Source organism: Etheostoma cragini, chromosome 21 (genome assembly GCF_013103735.1).
Source record: "Etheostoma cragini isolate CJK2018 chromosome 21, CSU_Ecrag_1.0, whole genome shotgun sequence".
NCBI lineage: Eukaryota > Metazoa > Chordata > Actinopteri > Perciformes > Percidae > Etheostoma > Etheostoma cragini.
The window spans coordinates 8,796,135-8,820,090 of record NC_048427.1 but is presented as its reverse complement, the minus strand read 5'-3'; the positions used below and the strand labels follow the sequence as shown (position 1 = coordinate 8,820,090).

At 40.3% G+C, this 23,956-nt stretch overlaps 1 protein-coding gene across 4 annotated transcripts in view; it reads right to left on the bottom strand.

Annotated features, from left to right (window-relative positions):
• The window catches only part of dnmbp (dynamin binding protein), a 50,085-nt gene that overhangs the window by 24,540 nt on the left and 1,589 nt on the right, over positions 1-23,956 (bottom strand). For 3 of the 4 annotated variants that reach the window (XM_034860209.1, XM_034860211.1, XM_034860212.1), the window contains exons 2-4: positions 11,017-11,171; positions 10,097-10,219; positions 4,871-7,102 (exon numbers count right to left, since the gene is read on the bottom strand). In XM_034860209.1, coding sequence (XP_034716100.1) covers positions 4,871-7,102; positions 10,097-10,219; positions 11,017-11,161 — 2,500 coding nt within the window. In that variant the 5' untranslated portion in view covers positions 11,162-11,171. Of the gene's footprint in view, positions 1-4,870; positions 7,103-8,732; positions 8,777-9,824; positions 9,865-10,096; positions 10,220-11,016; positions 11,172-23,956 lie in introns of those variants that run through there. The other variant, XM_034860213.1, reaches the window with a different exon arrangement.

Below are 23,956 nucleotides of genomic sequence, written 5' to 3'. Positions count from 1 at the left end.
CACTGATGGTCTAAAAAAGTATTGTTATTCTCATCATGATAGATAAATTACCTTTACAATACGAGACGTGGTTGCAAGTCAGTAGCCACATGAAATGATGCCCCCCTTTCATTTAGAGACCAGTTTTTATTTCTTTTCAGTCCATGTTTGTGTTGGCCTACTATTTTCTTTTTGTCCCTTTGTACTTGTGTAAAACGACTTTGGATTTCACGAAAAACACCAGATAAATCTAAGTTATTCTTATTATTTTATTCTCTCTCAAATGTAAAGAAAACTACTAAAAAAAAAACAGTAAAATGAAAAGACATGATTGATTCTTTTTGTTTGGAGCTTTAGTATCGCGCCTCTTTGAGCTTCTATGAGGACTTTGAACTGGCCTCTCCACAGTGAAGTGCAGGCAGAGCTTAATGTCAAAGTTACTCCCTGCCTTGTAACAACAAGCTGCCATTGTCTTTCAAGCATTACACTCAGGAACACACCCTGCAAAAGCACGGAACAACGTGGCAGTAGGACGAACAACAAACATCCTACGTTTGATGTGCACACACCTTCCTGTGAGCCAAGTGTTAAAGGGGAAACGTAATCTCCTATTAACAAATCCTACTATAAGCTTTTGTGTCTGAGTAATGTGTTGATAATTACCATATCAAATATTCTGCTGTGGTAGTGCTCTTGGCTGTTTTTCCCTTCAAAGTGCTGAAACTCAGCTCTCAAAAATCAATTCACTTTCTTAGTCCTTTTACCCATCAAACAGTGTTGCAAATATCAAAGGAAAAACAAAGATTGAATATTTGATTTTATTAGTGTGAAATTCCTGTAGTGTAATAAGTGAATAGAAACAATGGGGTTGCATGACACAGGGCACCTGTAGCCAGGTCGAGTTCCTACCCTCAGGCTGAAACATTCATTGACTTTATGTCAATGAATGCTTTTCAATAGATGATCTTTATGATCATCTATTGAAAAGCATTGGAGAATGATTGAGTCATTTGAATACAGCCTGAATAGAAACAAACAAACACAGGCATTTTCTGATTATTAGTGTACTGGTACAAGGACAAACAAGATTAAAGGAAAAGTGTTTAATTAGAATAGACTGGAAAACATCCGGTAGTAATTAGATTACTTTAGCAAGATGAGTTTAGAGTAGGGGAACAATAGCCTTGACTGTGATGGATTCGATCAGTTTTCGATTGACAAGCATTGAGAAACGTTTTACTAGCATTAATTCTATACTAATTAAATAGAGCTGAAACTGGATTACAGTATAAAATGAGACACGTTAACATTACAAAGGAATCAGGCTGTTGGCAGTGATTAGACTAGAAGCTTGTAAAGGAATGAGATTTGTGTGTGTGTGTGTTTGTGACAGGGACTCTGCTGAAAAGCAACGTATCATATTTGGTTAACCCAACAAATTAAATACTTCAAAATCAAGTTAATTCATTACATTGATTAAAAAATATATTTTTGTATGAATCCAATGTTGCCATGACAAAGAAGTCATGCTCAATGAATTGCATCATTGCCAACAATGGACCAACCAGTACACTGCTCGTTTAAAAATGTGCCTGTTTGGAAAGGGCCAATAGCTTGGCCTGTTGTATTACTGTGTATAGCTTTCTCCAGAACCATTGTACCCCACAATTACTTATTAGAGCCCGACCAATATATCGGCGGGCCATTAATATCGGCCAATATTAGGCATTTCTCAAACTATTGGTATCGGCATTTATAATAGCAGATTAAAAAAAAAATTTTTTTAAATATATATTTTTTTAAATATATTTTTTTATCAGAATCATCACAAATAAAATCATAAAAATAAAATAAAAACGGATGGTCAACCATGTTACGAGTGTTGACGTTGCATGGTTCATCCACCAGAGGGCATTCTACAGCGTCCCTGTTGGCAACAGTTTTTTTTTTTTTATTGTGTTTTTGTTCAAAGGACTTTACGTTTCATATCTTAAGTTTGTATTTTTTTACATTTTATTTATCCGAACATTAATATATTTTGATGTTCCTCTGTTCTGTTGTGACAAAACAACTTGAAATTTGTTTGTTTTGTTGCGCGTTTCTGGGTTTAAATATATATATATATATATATATATATATATATATATATAGACCAATCTATTGGAATATCGGATTTTGAAATAACCAAATATTTGTATCATATCAGCTTTAAAAATCCATTATCGGTTGGGCTCTATTACTTACAGAAGGATGCCAACTCCACTGTATAGTCTACTATTGACTTACAGAGAACGTGACAGATTCAGAACATAATCACTAAATATCGCAATTAAAATGTGGCGTAATCGGACATTTGACTCATGGACTCATGACAGTGTGCTATCTATCCGGCCCGTTATGAGAGCTAATCAGCACATCTGCGTTAATCAACCACCAGAAACAGACCGAGTTCAGAGACATCCAGCCGGGCTTCGGACTCTGTGTGCGTGCGTGCGTGCGTGCGTGTGGGGTCCTGTCTTGTCTCATCTTTATTATCGATAACAAACTTTGTGTTCCTTTCCTATCAGGCTTAGAAGCTTGACGGTTAACGTTGAAGTATGGTTTTGATTCGCGGGGGTATTTTGCAGACAGTAATGTTATGAGTGTTTTAACAAACACACTGACATGTAGATGTTCCTGGAGCATAATGGACTGAATAACTTCATGATACAGAAGACAAACCATTTTGTGGAATGATGCATCGTCATGTGATATTTGCAACAATGTAACATAAAAACAGTGACTGGTAGCCTGCCTATAAGTGGGTTCATGCCCTGTCTTCCCGTTGTCTGTAGCTGGTTTTGCTTTGCATGTGTAGGATTCTAAAACACCCTTAAATTTGGGAATTGTCATTTGTTTATTCAAAGACAAAGACAGTCCAAAATAGTGGTACTTTGCACATTTTTGTGGGTCTGAAGTATATGTCACATTTTAGCTGCCAAAGCTCCGCTGCTCTCTCTCTGGTCCTCAGGGTGATATGGGGAGTGGCCAGCAGCTAGAGTAATGTGTGCTTCTTTTACCGATATTTAACGATATATTTTAACGATTATTTCGAATCCAAACTTTAAACTTGGCACAGCACTCACTCATACCTGTAGCAAGACATCTGTCAAATTTAAAATCCATCGGATTAACTGTTCGAGAGATGTGCGAATAACAGACAGACAAATAGACGTCCCTGTACTTTACAGATAGATATACCCAGAGGTGGTTAAGCCAGAGCCTTTGCTTTGACAAATCAGAGCAAAGCTCGATAATACAGTTCAGGGAATTTTTCCATTAATAATAAACGACAACAGGTCATGTCCCACACAGTCATAAATATATTAATATTTCTTCCCTGCTTCCCTTATAAGAAGTTGAAACCATACAAGAAATGTCAATTTGAAATTGTCTCAACTACTCTCAGTGCCCCTAAGCAAGGCAAACCCCCAACTGCTGTGCTGACTCACTGACAGTCAGTAAGTAAAGAGCTGCTGCTGTAGCAAGCACTTGTGCAGCTGTGGCTATGAGAAAGTTATGCTGAAAAACTGCAACAATGCTCTGTCCACACAACACTGACTGATAAACACCATCTGGAGTTCATGCCTACCTGTAACTCTGTTGGCATCCCGAGCACGTCCAAACAGTGTGGTGAGGTGTGCCACAGGCCATGTCACAGCTCGCCATAACCACACTGTAGGTCGTGCTCTAGAGTGGGCCATGGTCTCCACTACAGCAAAAATCCCCAAAACCACACCTAATGTGTTCACTCTCTTCACTCCTTTTGAAGAAGGTGAAAGAGGTAGGACATTTGGATAGACACAGAGGGGGTAAAAGAGAGAAAGAGAGAGATTGGAGAAAGAGACAGAGGCCCACGTGCATTGCTTAACCTTTCCCTATGTGGAGGAATGCGTCTCATACCTATGTGAAAAAGTGTTAGGCTACCAGAGAAAGAACTGTACACCCAGATAGTATGAGATGGCAAAAACAAATCTGAGCCAATTAGCTTCGGCTCTACAACTAATGGTGTATAAGTAGTTAACTATTAATACTTAGAAACTAAATTAAACTCAAACAGAACCACCTAAACTCTGCAGCAACATGCTGATTCTGCCACATTCACTATACTCTTCTAAATTAGCTTTGTAGTGAGACAAGACAATTTCCTCAATACGTGCGCGTGTGTGCGTGTATGCGCATACGCACACACACACACACACGCAACACACACATGATAACCCTAATTTAAATACACAGTCTTCCTTCTTCTGATCATTGTGCACAGTAAATAGGGATGTCTTGTTTGCATAGGTTACAGTGCAATTCAAATAAACTGTGTGTGTGTGTGTGTGTGTGTGTGTCTGTGTGTGTGTGTCTGTGCGTGTGTGTGTGTGTGTTGGGATAACAAGTCACAAATGAAATCTGGTAAGCATTGATGGCTCATTTTTAGATTCCTGCTTTATTAGATTTTGTCTTCCGTGACTTGGTATTACTAACCTGCAGGCAACAAGGCCTCAGAAGTAAACTATGACATCAATTAAAAGACATTCTACTTATTTGTCTTCTCTTTTGTATTGTTTCCAACTAATCCTTTTGGCTGTAGTAGCTTACTGACTTCCAATGTAAAAACATCCACTTCAGTGCCCAAAAATGTCCCCCACAATTTCTCAGAATCAAAACTGATGTCTTCAAATGTCTTGTTTTGTTGGGCTAAGAGTTGAAAACCCTAAGATATTACATTTACTTTATTAGTCTGAAACTCCCATTCTCAGAGCACCCAGTAGTTCTAGGCCATAAACCATAAATTGCAACATCCCCAGTTAAGGATGCACAAAAACACTTCTCCCACTCCACTGCCCAACAGTCTTACCTTGTAGCTGCTGCTGTTCCAGGGCCAGTGTCTCCAGCGTATAGTTGCAGAACTCCAGATTCTCCATGGCTTGCATGCGGGCTGTCTCATCCTCCTCCTCCTCCAACATGGTCCTGAGTTCCTCCGCTGTGTGTGCATATGCCTCCATGTCATGCTCCACCTCTCGGAGCCGTAGCAGCAGCTGGTACTTTTCCTCCTCTTCCTTGTCTCTCTGTCTCTCTAACTCAATCTCTCTCTCCAGCTCTTTCTCGGCTTCCAGCTGGCACTGGATTTCATGTTCCCGGGCGTCCGCAAGGTCACCTAACTCAGCCTGCGCTTCTGTCATTTGGTCGAGGAGGTTTATAGCTGATTCGTCTGGGGTGTAGAAAATGGTTGGCGGAGCTGTATTTTGTCTCGGGCAACGTGGAGGGGGACGTGGAGCAGGGCGAGCTGGTTTGTATGCAGCTGGGGCTGGGGGACGAAGGACTCTAGGACGAGGAGGGGGAGGGCGAAGGGTCCTGCGTCTCTCTAGTGAGGAAGAGGCAGAGTTCGACTGCAAATGGTGGGACACTGGTGAATGCGAGGAGCCTCGCATGATATCGCTTTCATCTCCGTAGTCCATAATAGAAAAGTGGCGAGAGATACGGGATTGCTGGTTCAGGTCACCTACCAAAAGCATGTCCCCAGGAGCACCAGAGCTCATGTTATTATCACTATATGAAGAAGTCAAACTTTTCTCAAATTCAAAAAGCTGCTCAGATAGCTTGGCCTCCAGGTCACCGGCTGAGGTTACCAGGGCATCTAAGGTGATGGATGTTGGCATTATACCATTGGAGCCGCGCACCGTCTGCTGGGAGCGTTGCCGTGTCTCAGCGCTGCCCATCATATCGGCGTCACTGACACTAGCATGGCGAGTTAGCTTATTCTGCCTATGGTCCTCAGCAAGGTTAAATAACGCCTGGCCAAGACTGTGACTTGTATTACTGGTGGTGGCACCATCCTCTGGTGGCCTCTGTTGGTATCTACTGTTTTTAGACCAACCAGACTGAGAGCTAGGGAGGGTTAGGCTATGAGTTAGTTTGGACTGTAAGGATTGAGTGTTACCATTAGTATATCTAGACCGATTTGCGCCAGCAGATGGGCTATGATGCCTATGGCTACGTGCAGACAGGCTAGGCTGTGATGGGAGTCTGGGCCTGGCTGGAGGAGTTGATTTAGGTCTCTCAGGCCCTCTCTGTGCTGGTGTGAGAGGTCTACGTGGCTGAGAGTCAGGCTTGCTACATTCACCCCTCTGTCCTCTGTTGCTACTTTGAGCTCCAATGCTTTTGTTTTCACTCTGCCACCTCTGCTCTTCAGTCCTCTCAAAGTAGTCCAGGTCCCACACTGTATGATCCTCATATGTTCTCCATTCAGGATCATTCCCTGACGCATCGGGACATAAATGACCTGAGCTGTATTCAGAAGTACAGCTATTTTCCTTGTCTTCTGGTTCAACAACAACAGTTTCATCTGTTTTCTGCCCATCGTTCTCCATTTTGACAAAACGATGAGGAAAAATACCATGTTGCCCTCGCAGCTTCCCCTCCAGCCAACCATCTTCCAAAGTACTTATAAGACGTATGCGATCCCCCGTATCAAAGTCCAACTCGCCTGGTTCCATGGCCCGAAAGTCATACAGTGCCAAAACATAGACACCGTCCTCCTCCTCCTCTTCCTCTTTTTCTAATGTAGATTCCTTCTGCTCCTCTTCCTCTCTTATAAATACCTCTCCTTCTTTCACACCTTCCTCCTCTGTCCTCTCTCCTAGATCGTAAGGGTCCTCGTAGCAAAATCTTTCGGAATCATTGTCCAAATACTGGTAGTCTGCGGGCTCCTGAGGAGATCGAAGAGATCCCTGGAGCTCAACAAACCCCTCTGGAAAGATCCCCCTGCGCCCATCCAGCTCCCCCTGAAACCAGCCCGGCTCGGGCAGGCCAGTGATAATGATCAAGTCACCCTCGCGGAAGTCTAGCTCCTCATTGAGCTGCGCATGGAGGCTCATGAGGGCCCGGGCCTGGCCCAGAGCGTAAGGTGGGAGCTCTAAAGCCTGGGCCTGAGCTGAGCGCTCAGACAGCTGCCTAGAGCGACCTGAGAGAGTCAGCTCCTTCACACATGATGTGGGGAAGAGACCACGAACGGCCCAGGCATTACAACCACGCTGCCAGGTTTCTCCGAGGTCCATGGACCCTCCCGCCTCTCCAACTACCACATCACCTACAAAGACATAGAATAAAGTGGATCACAGTTAACACTAATTTTAATGATGTGAATCATGTCAGAGGAAACTGTTTTAAGTCATAGTTCAATGCTAAATAAAGGTTTGACTTTTTATTTTGAATTGCTAAGTTCCACCAGGTCTTGTTTCCAGGTTTTATATTATTATTTTAAATATATTTATTTTGCCTTTTTAGCAAAACGCACATAAGGGGAGTTGTAAGCACTGAGAGAGATGCACAGACTGGGTAACTCTGATTCTCCACCGGGCGCATCTGGGTTGCGTTCGAGCTGCCCCGCGGATTTCTTCCGTCCTCCTCCACGCGCCATAGTACACCGAAAGTGTTGCAGAAGCAGAGCGTCTCAGAAGTAGAGCATCTTGCCTGCCCGACTCACGGTTTTTATAAGTTTAAATTACTTAAGTACTTTACAGAGTAATCACGTTTATTAATCTAGTATCTACTATCCACTCCAATCACTCCTACAGTTAAACTCCATGCCTTCTCTTTTTTGGCATTGTCCTTAAAAAAAAAGATCTGTGGTGTCTACTATGTTTTTCCACCTCCAAGATGAATCTCTCGTCATCCACGGTGTTGTAAATGAGACATAAACGGTGAATTGACTGGATAGTCTCGCTGTTTCACTTCCTGCCCGGCTGTCCGAACAGCCCGTGGCTCGCGTGGAAATAGAGCTGGCACATATCACACACTGCTGGGACTCGCCCCAGTGCGGCTGGTGGAATACCAAGCATCGACTTGAAGGTTGCCCAGTAGAAAAAAGGGGTAAGCCTCAGTATATACTGTAAAGGCCATGACCGCAGACGCAGGCTGCCCCGATGGTTGCTCTAATCAATCTAAAATATATGTATATTGTTCATATTCCTTTGATTCCCTAATTCTACCTTTTGGTCAATTCATTATACAAAAGACATGCCTAATAGGTGCTGTTTGTGGGGAAGCCAATGGGCGTGCCTGGCAGAGAGCTTGATAGTTGATTTATTTTTTCTTGACATTTGTGACATTTTTGTCTGCATTCGGGTACCTCTGGTCATGTCAAGACATCTCAGATTACCTTTATTATTGCATTCCTAATACCTGCACTAGGGTCAGCACTGCTGCTAATTCATGGAGAATCAGGGATTATGGGAATGTTGACTGGTCAGCCAGAAGTCAGGAGGGCCACATTCCAAAGACCTGCGGCTCCACCTCCCATTGTGTCTGGAACTGACACAATGGGAGGTTGTGTCAATAGGGACATTGAAAAAATCGTACCGGAAATGAATATTTAAAGATGGCTCGTAAAAACAGTTTCCTTTGTTTCCTATGATCCAGGAACTGTTATGTATGACAATACAGAAATATACTGGAATTATTTTGTTGAGTAAATTTGGGCATAGGTCACATCAGAATAAAAGTCTAAATAATATAAGAAATATGTACAGTATATATGATAAAACTGAATAAATTGTTGTTTAGTTATTACACATAGTGGGGCTATTGAAGAGCAAAGTTCCCATTGCATTTTAAACATGCTTTCGATACAAAATTTCAATGTCTTTCCATTACTTCAACCACTACTATGACTACGATTTCCGCTAGACCTTCTAATGACATGAAGTGAAAAGTGTTACCAATGTAAAGGATCTCTGCAAAGATCGGTGTTTGTATGCCTGAGCTTGTTGTGAAAAATCCGAGGAAGAAAAAACAGTGTATGTTATCATATGAGACAATTTAGGAATGTGACAAAAAAAAGAAAAAGTTGGAGCTGGAGACAGTCTATGTAGATTTTAGTTTGGCATCTGGGGACATCTAGTGGGGGGTTATGGTAAGTAAATGTGTAGGTTGTGTTTTTTATTGTGTTATGTGTTACTGTAACGATGGCAACCAGGTATGTTTTATATTTTTAACCCTGTAGAGAGGGCTTCATGTTTTGCTTAAGAGAACAGAACAACCTGCAAATGGAATTACAGTAAAAAATCCCCACATGTCCCCTTTTCCCAATTTGTAGAGAAGTGTTTATCATCCCATACTGTACGAACAAACTGGTGCAGCAATAAATTGCCATAACCAAGAACAGGTTCATTATCTCCAAGTTCTCAGAAAAAATGGAAAAAAAAGACATGTCCTTGCTTTGAAAAGTCATATATTTCTTTATCTAAATGAAGTTATTACATTTCTAAACAGGTGGAACCTGACAGTGAAGAGTGAAGAGCTCAAGTGACTGACAGAAAATGAGAAATAAAATAACTGAATTTAGTTTTGGGATAGAAGAATAGTATTTCCTTATAATAATCAACGCTACTTTAACGGCCTTAATCAATCATTTCAAACATGTATCTGTAGCTGACTGTGAATATGAGACTCAATGTGTATGGTTTCTTTAAACTTTACTCTACGTCGTGGCAGCTGTTCTTTAGAAATTCCTTCCACAAAGTGACATTTTCCTATTATCTATAGAAGTTCAACCAGGCATCACGCCAGAGTGACGTCACAAGTTTGATCCTACGCTAATTTGTTTCTAGTTCTGGTTCATTTTGTTGTACAGTTATTAGGACAATACCTGGTACTTCTAAAATTGAACAGAGCATGAAAAACACTGTTTGATTTTTATTTCTGGCAACATTCAAGTGTGTGGGTCACAGTTTGTGGCAGTGGGGACAACAGGTCACAATGTCCAACACAACACAACACAACTACACTGCAACACAAAACAAACAGTTTACCTGAGCACAGAGACATCAACGTTAGCATAGTAGTGTTAAGCTAAGTGAGAAAACATGACCCATTAGAGTTAACAGTAGTACTACTCAGAAGTATCCAGGATCCTGTGCAGAACATCTACAGTACTTACAAATAACAGATAACAAAACCTATGTGTGCTCTGATAAAAGTATTCATGTTTTATGACTAGGAATCATAAAGACAAGGAGTGATTCATACTTTAGGTTTATTCTAAAAGTCATCATTGTCTGTATACCATACAGTATGTCCGTACCTCTCTTTAGGGACAGGTTGCCTGGCTCTGCTGAGCTGAAATCATTGATGCAAACATAGAGTCTGTCCCCAGGCTTGGTGCTGGGGATGGTAATCTCTTCCACAAAGGTGGTGGGAAACTGACCTGAAGACAGAGGGGCAGAGGGAGGAACATAATTGAATGACCACAGTAAACACAATGAAAACCATCCTCTACATGTGCCTGATACTTTACTACTACTACTATACTTAATAATACTCTTTTCTCAAGACAATGACTCAATTGTAACTTCCTGAATTCAGATGTGTCTAATATTTAGATAAGTTAACAAACATGTGATCTGGATGTAGTATCTTCATCCTAACTTCTTAATTTGCAGATAGTATCAGCATAGGGAGAAAGAGTAATTATAAACAATTTCATTATATTAACATGAAAACAAATTACCTTGAGGAATTATACAATTTGTTTTTAAAGATTAGACTAATTAGGCTACTTTTTTTAATGTAGTTTGCTATAGAAATCTATCTGAAAATATTTACTTGTGTCCAAAAAACAATATCAGGACAAATTCAAGTACTACTTAGTAATACAATCCCTAACTTATGTTAGAAATAAATAAAACATTGTATAGAAAAAAAGGAAGCCAGAAGTGTTTCCAGGCAAGTCCTATCATAAATCTATTGATATCATCTGTGTTTTGTCAGGAGCGTTCAGCCCACATTGACTTCCTTAGAAGCATTGCACATGTACACTTCAATGCTAAAATGAAAGAGCAATGAGTCACCTACCGTTTCCCATAGGACATGTTTTAATAATCAGTAAGCTACAGTGTGTTTCTCTGTGTAGTTTTTCTATTAGTCTAAAGTTATTTTTGGTAAACAGCGTAATATTCAACCATACAGATTCATTTAAAGTTATAATGACCCCTGACACTTTACCTGTGACGCCATCTTTGTTACCCAGCAACCAGAACTCATCCACGACATTAAGCACCTCAATGACATCCCCGGTGAAGAGTGGCAGCTCTTCTGAGACGCTGGGGAGAAACTCAAACACAGCTCGCACCACCGATCCTGCTTCCATCACTCATAACCTAAAGGGGTGAACAAAAGGAGTAAGACAGAGGGATTAAGATTATTCTTACACTGTTTTATATTAAAAAAAAAAAAAATCACAGAATGGGGACTAGTAAATATGTATATACACACACACACACACTGTATGTATAAGATTAACAACAACATGCTAAACGCGCAAAAAATGAATAAGACAATGTCAAGATGCAGACGACTTTTTCATGAGGGAATTTGTTCTATTTTCTAAAAGAGGCACACTGGTGCTCTTCAAAATCCTGGCCATAGAATGCCTCACAGTGAGATTGAGGTTTAGTGAAACAACACCAAATTAGACGAAGAGTGAGAGCGTGAGAAACCTGGCTGCGATAAAAAGGAGACAGAAAAGCAAAACAGAAAGCTGTACTTAAGAAGGCTGAAGGACATTCCTTAACACTCTTCTGTCCCTTCTCTAGTTTCTCTGCTTTCTTATGAAGAGGGTTATGGATGTACAGTAACTATAGCTCTAATCTACGGGACTGGCAGATGTAATTTCCACTTCACAGTGGATATTTTATAACTCACACGCAAGTCAAGCATTTCTAACTACTGTATGTGACTATTGTTTTTGTAAAATGCAATAAAAATATCAATTCTGCATTTAAAAGGTGTTTCATTACAATGAGTAGTTCAAATCCATTAGGAATGTAATGTCCATTACCAACTCCTACACTTGCAAAATGAGCATCCAGCTCCTCCAATCATGTTTTAAATCCCCCAACAAAAACAAGATAATGCAAAAATCAAAATTTCCATATAAGATGAAAGTACTTCATGTGTGTGAAGCAAAGCTCTATAAACCAACTGCTTTCATCCCTTTTAGTTACATATCACTTAAATATGTGCTCAGTGGCTGACTACTTCAATTAGCAACACAATGAGTGAACACACACAAAACAACGTAACAATTGCATTCAATGAGTATTCTATCAGCCCTTATGTGTTATTATCTGAAGTCAGACTAACCACAGGTGGAGATGGACACACTGAAAGAGTCGGGAAATGAGAGTAGAGGGCTGTGGTTTGCCATAGTCAAAGGGGTCTCTGTTTAGTGGGCTGACGGAGCCAAGGGGGGAGAGGAACAGGACCTTAGCCCAGTTCAGTACTGCTGTCTCTGGGGAGAGTGTAGGTCAGGTTGGTCTGCATGTGTTTAAGGCGGTAGATAAAGGTAGCAGATGCCCAGTGTTTACAGGTGTGTGTGTGTGTGTGTGTGTGCCGAGGCATTAACTAATGCAAGCCAAAGGCAGGTGTGCAAGTAAAGGTGGGAAAAAAAACAGCAGGCAATGAGCACAAACATGCTGTGTACGCATTTAGTAAATTAAACATCAGCCAAGTTGTTTTTGTTAATGTTTATGTCATTTTAAGTTGTTATTTAACCAACCTTAAGTTAGAATAAGTAAGAATATTGGCTTCCTAATAGTGTCCTTTCTCTGTGGGATAGAACAGGGTGAAAATCACAAGGCACGCTGTAACTCGTCTTTGTTTTTCTTTAGTTCAAATGGTACAGTAGCTGCCTGGTCACCAAGGCAAAAGTCCTGACATGCACACAGGTGAATCACATTTCACCCATCTTTAAGGAATGGTCTCCATGAACCAGTGAGCGATAATGATCTCATAGTTGCATCTGTTGTGTCTGAATTTTTAAAAGTAGTTCCTGTAAACAGATATGCGTTTTAGAAATGCAAAGGTCTGGACAGAATGCCTGAACTTGTGTGTTTGGCAGGCTAAAAGTAAATAAAGATATCTCTCCCGGGGTCCGTTTCAGAAAGCAGGTTTAGTGAAAACTGAGTTTGTTAACCCTGGGATGAGGGAAACTCTGGGTTTTGCTTCAGAAAGGGAGGTTAATCAAACCTGAGAGAGGGATCTGTTTCAGAAAGAGAAGTAACTTAACCTCAGAGTCAGTTACTATGGTAACTAAGCTTTTAACCTAACCTATTTGGGATAAATAAACCTTTAATTTCTCTCAAATGTCAGTTTTCTTTACAACATTGGAGCATAGTAGTAAAAACACTGTAGCAAAGTGCCATCAGAAAAGTGTGACTTGCTCTAAAATGTGTTTTAATCATTTTTGTAGAGTTCCCTGGACACAAACCAGTAAGAGACATTAAAAATGTACTGTATGTGTAAAACCCGTTGAAATAAAAGATTAGTGCTGCTGTGTATTTCCACCAACCAGTTTGTTTGTCGTTGTTACCATGGTGAATCATAGTATCATGGCTCCATTCATGCTGCCTTTTTTATTGTGATGGTGCACGCGCTTAACTCTGAGTGAACTTACCCTGTGTTGATTAAACCAACTCGAATTAGCGATTCTGGAACTGAAAACCCAGTTTCCCATCTCAGACATCAGGGTTAAACTCTTTAAAGAGTTTGTTAAACCACCGTCCTAAAACAGACCCTTTGAATCAGAACAAGACTGTGTTGTTCTTTTGATAGCCAATCACAAAAAACAGAACGTTGCTCACACAAACAGAACATATTTGTGTGATTGTACAGGATTTCTTCTCAGCGTTTCAGGTCGAGCAAATACAGTCTTACTCTTTAACCTTGTACACTGAGGAAGGATTCTTCTAGAAAATGTTGTGCCATGAATAAAAAGCCTGCAGCATGAGCATGACAGAAAGTCACACCATACATGGAGACATTCGTAGCACAAACGGGTTTCAAACCACACAGACAATAATTTAAAATAGTTACAGCTATGAAAATGGAGAAGTTTGTCTTGGGTCAATATGACCAACAGTGAAACAAAACAGTATGCTGTATTTAACTGCATGGTTGAACTTGTAATTCAGTGTGTTACAGAAGCAAATGCCTGCACAGGCAGTGTGCAGATTGTTGTTATGATCAATTTAAAATGAATTAAACCATGATTTAAATAACCAGTCCCTGCTATTGGATGCCACTGGCATTGTTCTAAAACTTTCTTACAACTCCACTGCTCGGAATTGTTTTGTGTCTTTTATTTAAAATGTTGAATATCTTATATAGACAGTATATATTTCATCAAGCCTCTACGTTTATCTCCCTGTGTGGTTTGATAACACTGTTTGTGACATCCATACTTTTGGCGTAAACATATTTGTGTCAACTAATGCTTGAAAATGAATGTGGTAAAAATCAACAGTACATGTATCAAATTCCCCACTTTCCACCACTTGACTCTGCAGCTTGTCCACTCCAACTTGCTGCCACAGCTGAGCTCACAACCAACACCCAGAAAACCTCTTTGCACCCCTGATGGCAGTGCCAAGACCTGTGAGGAGTCTTTGGGCTGCTGCATCTTTCTTCAACTTAATCCTTAGATCTGCATCCAGCCAGACAAGCTCCTTAGTGTTATTTATGGGTCTGTCTGTGTCAGTGGCCCGTGTGCTTGGTGACTTTTACACCCTGCTCTGGAAATGGAAAAAACAAGCTGCCTGATGGAAACACCTTTCATACTGCGGTCCCGTACCGTAGTTAGATAAGCTCATATATTGTATAAGTTTAACACATTAAATGCAATTAAATGCTAAATCAATTTAGTTCCCTTAAAAAAACATCACATAATATTACATTGAATGCAAAAAGCAGTAACTAAAGTGATGCAGTGTTACATAAGAAGCAACATGAATGGTTCCTACACAAAAACTATGGTGATCATGATAAATATTGCACCGGTAAACTTAATCAGCATGTTAGCGTAGCTGACATTAGCATAAAGCTCAAAGTTTCACTGTAAACTGTCTTACAGAGCTGCCAGCATAGCTGTTGACTCGTAGTCTTGTTATATTATACATACTAAAAATTGGCATATGTAATTTGTTTGTTTGTACCATGCAATGTGTCATTTAGGTGCACTGCTGCCTTTAGGATCGGCGTGGCACAATGTTAAAAAATCTGAATCAATCAATTTTCAATCAAAATCAGGGTAGGAGCTGTCGCCTTGGTCCCGCTCCATGTTCTGTGATGCCATGTTCTACTGCTACACTGCAGTGCCCTGCTACGTCCTGCTGTGCCTTGTAATGCCGCACAGCGTCCTGCTATGCCATGAACTACTACAAAGAACTGCTACAGACTACTAATTTTTTCTATTTTTGTTATTGCCACTCTTCATTCTAACCCCAACCGGTCATCAGACACCGCCTACCAAGAGCCTGGGTCTGACCGAGGTTTCTGCCTAAAAGGAAGTTTTTCCTCGCCACTGTCGCACTGTTGCTTGCTCTGGAGGAGACTACTAGAACTGTTGGGTCCTTGTAAATTCTGGAGTGTGGTCTATCTGTATAGTGTCTTGAGATAACTCTTGTTATAAATTGATACTATAAATAAAATTGAATTGAATTGAATTGAATCTAGTTCAATGTCTGAACATCAATATAAGGCCCAGCTCTACTTATACATGAGTTATTAGTTTCAATTTATATCCAGCTAAGTCTCATTCCTTCTACTCCCTGTAGGCAGATTACACATTTCCACTGCACAAACAATATTACATAGCAGCAAGCATTAATCACAATATATAATACAAAAAAAAAGAAAAAGAAAAAAATTAAACACACCCCCAGATTATTGCAACAGAGTGATGGTGTTCTTGGATCCAAATACCACCACTACTTTCACTTAGCCAAAATTGTAAAAAGTTTGTAAATAAGGGTCTTCATCTTCCTCTCATTTTATCCTCATAGTGAGCATGTAATAGTGTGTGAGTGTGTGAGTGTCTCACTCTGACTCACAATAGCACCAGCTGACCACCATTTGTTTAGATTTGGAGAAAAAAAAGAGAATCTGGAAAAAAGGGATCACGTCAGGAGTAGCAGGCGAGTCTGGAGGAAATATCTCAACCTTATTGAAAATGTACATATTACTGTCTTTCCATCAATGGAAGAAATCAATAATCATTGTTAACTGCTTACCCACCACTGCAGGGCAAGCTTGGAAAATGTACAATGGGCATTTCACACACTACAACATCTTAATAACAAGACATTAACAGGTGTGTCTCTTCTGTTTGGATTTATGAGGTCTTGATAAGCAATGGGACTCTGATTATGACTGAATATCCTGGAACAAAGTACTCCTGACCCCGGAGAAAATTAACAACAGAGAACGGAATGAAAAAAAACAAGACAGCATTCTGCATCTTCAAATAGTGTTCACCAGGGAGGAACAATAGTTTGGTTGTTGTTGTGATTCAATTTAGTTCCTTAATACTGGGTCCTCTTGTTCCACTTCAACAACACTGATGACATAATACAAGACCAGAGGGTAGTGAGAAGATTTTTTTAAGGAGAGAGGGTGAATGGGACAGTGTTACTAAGACTAGTGTGTGCCACTTGGCACTGTCCTGGAGAAAGTAACAGCATTATGGCAGACAGCTAAACACACACACACACACACACACACACACATACACACACACACGACAGCTGACAGTGGAACAAAGCACAGACTGTCTGACCTGAGAAATGATGGCCCTTAAAACTCCATCACACTTTACTAAGTTGCATGTGCGTTTGTGTGTTGACATAACTGATGAGTTAGTATAAAGTGTGATGCAATTTAATCAAGGGTAAGCATGTGATAGTTGGGCTGCTGTACATTGGTAGCATTTTGCATGAGTAGTAGTGAGAAAGGTTTCCGTGTTGAAATATATGGGTCTTTTCTTTCCAATGAATGCAACATCTTAAAAGGAGAAATTAAAGGAAGGTAGGCACTTTATTTTTGGCATTGTTAGGCAAACGTTCCATAAATATCTTTCAGCATATTGTATCCAAGTGGTCTGAGAGAAAACTAGACTTATGCATGCTCAATTTTCAGGCTTCAGAAAATCTAGGCATCACAAGAGACTTTTGCCAATCACAGGTTATTTCAGAGAGAGAGAGAGAGAGAGAGCGTTCCTATTGGCCGCGGGGTTGACGTTTTTGACTGGTTTAAAAAACAAAAAACTCTTGGATGGGGGGGATGCTACTTAGGTAGAGACATGATAAGTTGATAAAGACTGTGTAGATAACACATGTAGTTTAACTTATAATAATTGCAATCCAGTATCAGTAAGAAAAAGTTGTTACCGGTAGATAGTTTCTTTTGAATCTTTCAGCACTACACAATTATAATTAAACCTAACTGGTCCCCCTTTGCTGTAAAGCATCTCAGGTTTGCCTCTGTCGCTTCAGGTACAGCAGGCTGAGTGCTGAAACACTGTGTTAGTGTGAGTACAGGGTGGAGGAAGTGGGATCTGCTGACCGTCTGTACCTTTTATTGAAAAGGGTCATCTGATGCCAACAATAAAGCCGCTGCCTCATTATCTGCCTGTCTGCCTCTAATGCACGACCGATGTGCCATTCATTTAGATACACTGGAGTGGCAGACTGGCACGTGCCTGTGCATGGATGTCAAAACACGCACACACACACACAGACGCACGCACATGCACAGAAGCCTCTAGAGTGGGCTGGATGACAGCTGATGTCTTTTGATACTGATTGTTTACTGTGCAGCAGTGTAGTCCTCCCATCCAGAATGCTGAGTCCACTAAAATGCATTCACCTCAAAACAACATCACCAAAACAGGTGACCAGCCAGTGGATAGTTCTGGATATTAAATACTGTGGGACATCTGTTGCTTTTCTTTTGACCGTCTAGTCTTTCAGCACATGCGAGAGGGGGACGCGGAGGGGGAGAATGAGAAGGCTCTGTACGGCTGACAGTGGACACAACCATCTGTTTATAGAGTCAGTGGCACACAGACCGTCTGCAGTATAATGACATAACCAATTTGGATATGACTTTTGTTGTGTATTTTTTCCAATGAACCACGGCAGTAATAAATACATGGCATAATAATTAGCTAAAGTGGTTGAGATCTGAACCAACATAAAACTTTATGCTCTGTGAGTGCTAAATAATTTGTCACATTTGTAACCGTATGCACACACAATGAAATGATTTATTTAGGGCGTTCTGCTTGCTTGGTGGTCTAATCCACACAAGAGCTGAATTTTTGGTTTTGATTATATGTTTCGTCTGTATAATGTCAGCATTAAAAATGTCTTAAAGCTCAGGGTTACGTCTTGAAATTGCTTATGTTGTCTGACCAACAGACCACAACCCAAAGATATTCAGTAAACATCACATAGGACAAAGAATGTGGCAAATCCTGCTATTAGAAAGTTTAAACTAGGATATGTTTGGCATTTTTGTTTCAAAACGTGTGAAAAGATTATCAAAATAGTTTCAAAATGTTCTGTCAAGCGACTGATTGCGACAAATTGTTTGAGCTCTCATCCACATACCATATAATGTTCTGAGTTAAATGCAGCCTGCGGGCCCTTGCCAGCCATCCAAACCTCCCAGTTTCCGCGGATGATCTCACCTTTTTATCTGTCTAACAAAGGCAATCCTCCTAGTGAACTCAAAATATATAAAATGCATTTACAGTGGAGCACTACATTGTGCTCTCGTGTTATTGCTCCAAACAACAAGTAAAAGGCAGTACAGTGGAGAGAGCAGTCTGGCTTTAAGAGCATTTCAACCAGATGAGGCAGCACTACATGGCCTCAGCCAGCTGGATGAAAAGAACACATCTGGCAGAGCTGAGTCAAATGCATACAGATGCCAAAACACTGTTGAAATCCTTGGCAAATCCGCTCCTCTCAAACACGCAAACAGTAAACACATACACAGAGATGGTTGAAAGAGCACGCAGACATACAGTACTCTACACTAACATGCAAGCTCTGCATTTCATTACAAACAATCACTGTGTTGGAAACAAAGCCTATTTTGTCGCCATCAGTTCAAATAGCTTACATAAAGAGAATTATTTTAAAACACTCCAAACAGAATGCTTAGTTGTGTGATTAAGGTGACGCATCAGTTTACGAATGTATTAGATCAAAATTGTCCTTTCCTTATACAGACGTTTCTCACTCAGGTGTTGTCCATCTTAAAGTGCTAATCCTTTGCTTTTTGCCATTTTTCCCTTTCCTTTATTGTGTTATATATCATTTTTGTGAATGTAATAGGCTTCCAATGTGAAAAGGCCCAAAGTCCACCCCAAAGGGACTTACCATCTTCAACAGAAGACACTGTTCAAAAACTGCTCCCAACAGCTCTATTGTAGTCCAGTCTTTACTTCCGTGACGTCACTTTGTAACATGTTAGAACGCTCGCCTAGCTGATAGCGTGGCATGCCCTCATACTCTGCTTCTGACCATACCTAGCTACTGCACATGTGTGACTCCCAACAAAAGATGGAACAGAAGTGTGATGCATCACTCTGTAGCTGAAACTGAGAGCTCAACACCCAGGGTGAAAAGAGGAGCTGCAGCAGTGTGCACTACAACAAATATATGGTGTTTTTTGAAGAGTAAACATTGTAAACCTTTTCTGATATAACCTCTAAAGACAATTATGAACCTGAATATGAGTATAATATGAGCACTTTAGGACAAAGATCCTCCCTGACTGTAGCTACATTTACAAAGTCTGTAGAAATTGCAATTCAAATTTCTTTCTTTCTGTTCTTTTAAATCAAGGCTGAAGACCTTTCTTTTTCATGCTGCCTTTCTTTAGGTTTGTTCATTTCTTGCACTGTAACCTTTATTCGTATTCTTATATTTCATACCTGTCTCATTTATTTTAACTGTTTCTACATTCTCCTTAACAAACATTTGTAATTGTTTTGAACTACTCTTTTTGTAAAGCACTTTAACTTGCCTTGTTGCTGTACAAATAAAGCTGCCTTGTCTTAGCTGAGCTGAGCATAAGGACTGGAAACAGCTCTGTCTAAAGGTAACAAAATCAGGCTACCAACACGCCTGAAACTCCCCAATAAACACAAGTCTTTTAGCATTTGAAACATATGGCACCCTGGGAGGGTTGTCATATACATAACCGTTATGAAAGAATCCCTAGCTGACAATGAATGGAGTCGGGGCAGCAAATTATTCATCTTCCACACCTCTGTACTTCCTGTCTTGTTTGCATCTTATCTGGAAAAAAACTTAGACAGCTAACTGTGTTTCTACGGTCTTATTTACAGCTATACTAGTTGGAAAACTTCTTCTGATCATCTTTAACTTTTCTAACAGTAAAGAGAACATTGCAAGATGTGTTCCTGCTGTTCCATGCGAATGTAGGGGAAAACCCTGGGTGGGTCATTGGAAAGAAATTGGCTCATTCATAAGTCCACCTTCATATTTTGTTCATTTTGCATCGCTGCAGTTTGGTGAGCATACAGGCCTTCCGTTAAAGGAATGTGCAATTGTTCAGACTTTCATTTAATCTTTTTTTCCTTTCGTACATAATTATTTATTTCTCCATTTATTTGTCAAGGTTGCACTGTTGAAAATGAATGGCTTTTAAGACACAGACATACACACACACACACACCCACACACACACACACACACCCACACACACACACACTGGGTGGAACTGCTCGGTTCCATAAACATTTCCACAGCGAGGAGGACAGGTCAGATGTCTGAGCTCTGAGGGCAGAGACTGCGTTGTCATGGGTACAGGGATGTTTTTAGATGGAGGAGGGTTTTCCCTGAGAGAACCCCAGAGGGGCCCTGTGATATGCGGCCCCATTTAAACATGGCTGAGCCCTAATAGTTTGCATATGGGCGGTTACATAACCAATCTCCCCCTTGGAATCACACCATGACATGCCTGCAGAAACAAGATCAATTTAATGGAGGGTGAAATAAGTGTGCTTATTTCAGGGAAAGCCATCCAAACACTAAATTCTCACATCTTCTTCCCAGACATTTAAACAATTCAGGGTGAATTGAGGACAATAACAAGAGACTGCCAAGATGGCAAACCCTAGTCGGATTTGATGAGTTTTGTGATTCAGCTCTTGGGACCGCTCACTGGGACTGGCCTGGAACAATCTACGTAATACCAGCTCTATATGAATTCAGTAAGAGACCACAACATTGTAGTGCCGGCTAAAGCTATTGTGAAATTGTCGCTTATGTGAAAAAACAAACTTGAATTGCTATAAGTTTCAGATGTAATTGTTCTTCACGATTAAAGCTTATAAAAGGGCGTAAAAGTTCAACAGAAGTTGATAAGGTCCATAAAAATGCAGTCCACAGAAATACTGCACAAGATAAATATTATAATTTGTACAAGATCATAAAACTGCTATTTATCTTATTTGTCATAGGTACCAAGATACTCCAGATCCTCACTTTATTGCAAGAGCAAAGTCCAACTTCATGTCTCAAGTCTCTGAAAAGTAAACTGACAAGTATCTTTGCAGTATGTACAGTATGTTGCAGAATATCAAAAAGCTCATGGCATTTATGCACCGTTTATGTCTATTAAAGCAATTTTCTTCTCAGTCTCAGACAGTACAAGCTAACTAAGTGGGCAAAATACTGAGACTTGAATAAATGTGTTTCTGTTTTAGTCTGTCTTCTTGTCTGTCCCTCTGTCTTCAAGGCTTTTTGTCCCAGTCTGTCTATACAGTCCAATCTTAAGAAGCCTCACTATTTTGTCTTGTGGATTCAAGTCATTATTTTTTTATATTGTATATACTGTATATTAACAAAAACTCTTCTTTGTTTTCTCCAATAACCTGAACCATATGATTAACTTAGTAAACTTGGAGCTAAAATGCAAATCCATGTGTCAGCTAAGCATTACTGTGCTGGAATATCACTCTCACAGTATATGTGATAAACTATGCTTGTTTCACTCCATTCTGTGCAGCCTCTGCTCATACCAGCACTAAACTCGTCTTTCCCCTCTTTCACATCCAGTTCAAATCAAATTAATTCTCCAGCCTGTTCCTGCCTATTCAGCTAAGCAAACTAATACTGTGCTGCCAGCAAAGAGCGTAAGGAATGTCATTTTTTTAATGTATGAGAAATACCTTCTCTCTGAAGTGATGGTGTATTACATAATAGGATGTGATGTGAATTTTCCGGATTTTATCATGCATCAAAGTTACTTTTATTAGTGCTATTTTGCCCCGCTTTAAATTCTGTTCTTCTGCTATAGCTAAGAGTGTCTTTGGTTGGTTGCACTTAATCACATTGTAGTGATAATTGATTATAATATACACAATGTCACCCTGGATTCATGGGGAAAGCTACTACATTGTGTTTGTGACATGTAACACATGCAAACTGACACAAACCTATCACGTCTCTTTGTCACAAAGTGCTGATACAGGACCCTGTTGCAACTGTTCAATATTTCAGTGTGTGGGTGTTTATTTGCGTCCCAAATCCTGACTCAGCACTAAACACTAATGCATGACAACAGAAGAGAAAAAAAGATATCCCTGACTAAGGTTGATAGTAGGTTTGCCAGGTATGACTCAGAAGAAGGAAAATGTCAAACACAGTCATGCTTAGTCCTGGTACGCATAACTGGACAAGTTAAAACAGTTTAACAGTGGTTGGATCCCTGCAGGCAAAAAACGCCTCTATGGCGGATGTGGTTACTCCTACTGTAGCAGAAGAGGAGAAACTAAACTGGTGTTGCTGGGGAAAAAATATATGGTAGATGTGGATCGTTTGAAGACATGCAATCAAGGATACAATGCGTGGAATATATGGATTAAAAACGACATCCACTCTTTGTTTATGAACATGCACATGTGAAATAGAACATAATAACAAACATGGAGGATGATGATAACAGGTTGTATCGATTGCTTAAGCACTATTTGGAAAATAAGGGACCACTACACACAATTAGCACAACCACACACCCAGTTACCAGAACACCTCGGACCCTTTGCAAAATGAAAAATACTAGACTTGCCTGCCTTGAGTGTGAGATTTCGATAATTGTGTAATACTTTTGATATTAGTGTGTAAGCAATTGGCAGAAACTGTAACTGATATTCAAACAATAATGGCACAAGCGGAATCCAAGGATTTAACCCTTCATAGAACAAACCAAAGCTCCATGACTAAAGTAGTGTAAATGCTGCCATGTGGGCATGTCAAGGCTCAACATACAGTACAGAGATAAATGCGGAGGAAGACTAAGGGAGGCAATCTGTTGTCTTACCTGTTAACTGACTCAAAGAACTGTCTGGTCTCTTCTGACATATATAACCACTAAAACACTCTGCACTTTTAACTAAACACTTGTAATACTGAATGGCTTTTGCTCTTTTGACAGTGAGCATTGTGATTGGTTGATTCTTTCTGACAAAATATGACAATAATTTATCTTTTGGCCTTACAGCAACTATATGTAACTTTCCCGCTTCGCGGCTCCTACAGGTTGGAAGCGGAATTGTCCCATTATGTCTCATTGGAACTAGAGATCAACAAAATAACAAAATGTTTTTTTTACCCAATCTGGCAAACTTGCATAGTGCGTTTATAGCCGGTAGAGAGCCTTAAAGCAAATGCCGAAGTGTCGTTCCCCCTGTCACAAGTTGATGAACCGCTCAAACGGTTTGGGAAACATTATTTCAAAGGTACAAAAAGTTACTTATGGCGTTTTTCCACTGCTGGTAACAGCTCGCCTCGGCTCGCCTCGGCCCGCCTCGGCTCGCCTCGGCCCATTATACTTCCGTTTTCCATTGCAGATTGAGTAAAGCCTCAGCGTGGCGCGTCACTATAGCAACGCTTGATGACGTAATTTTCAGCGCGGGTCACAACAGCACGTCGCTACTCGCCGCAGCCAGAAGAAATGTTTTGTTTCAAAAGAAGCTGAAGGAAGCAATGAAAATCACCGCAAAAAAAAACAGGAGTTTGGGAATACTGACGGAGTTCAGACGTCGACATGACTGTTGTTCGCCGAC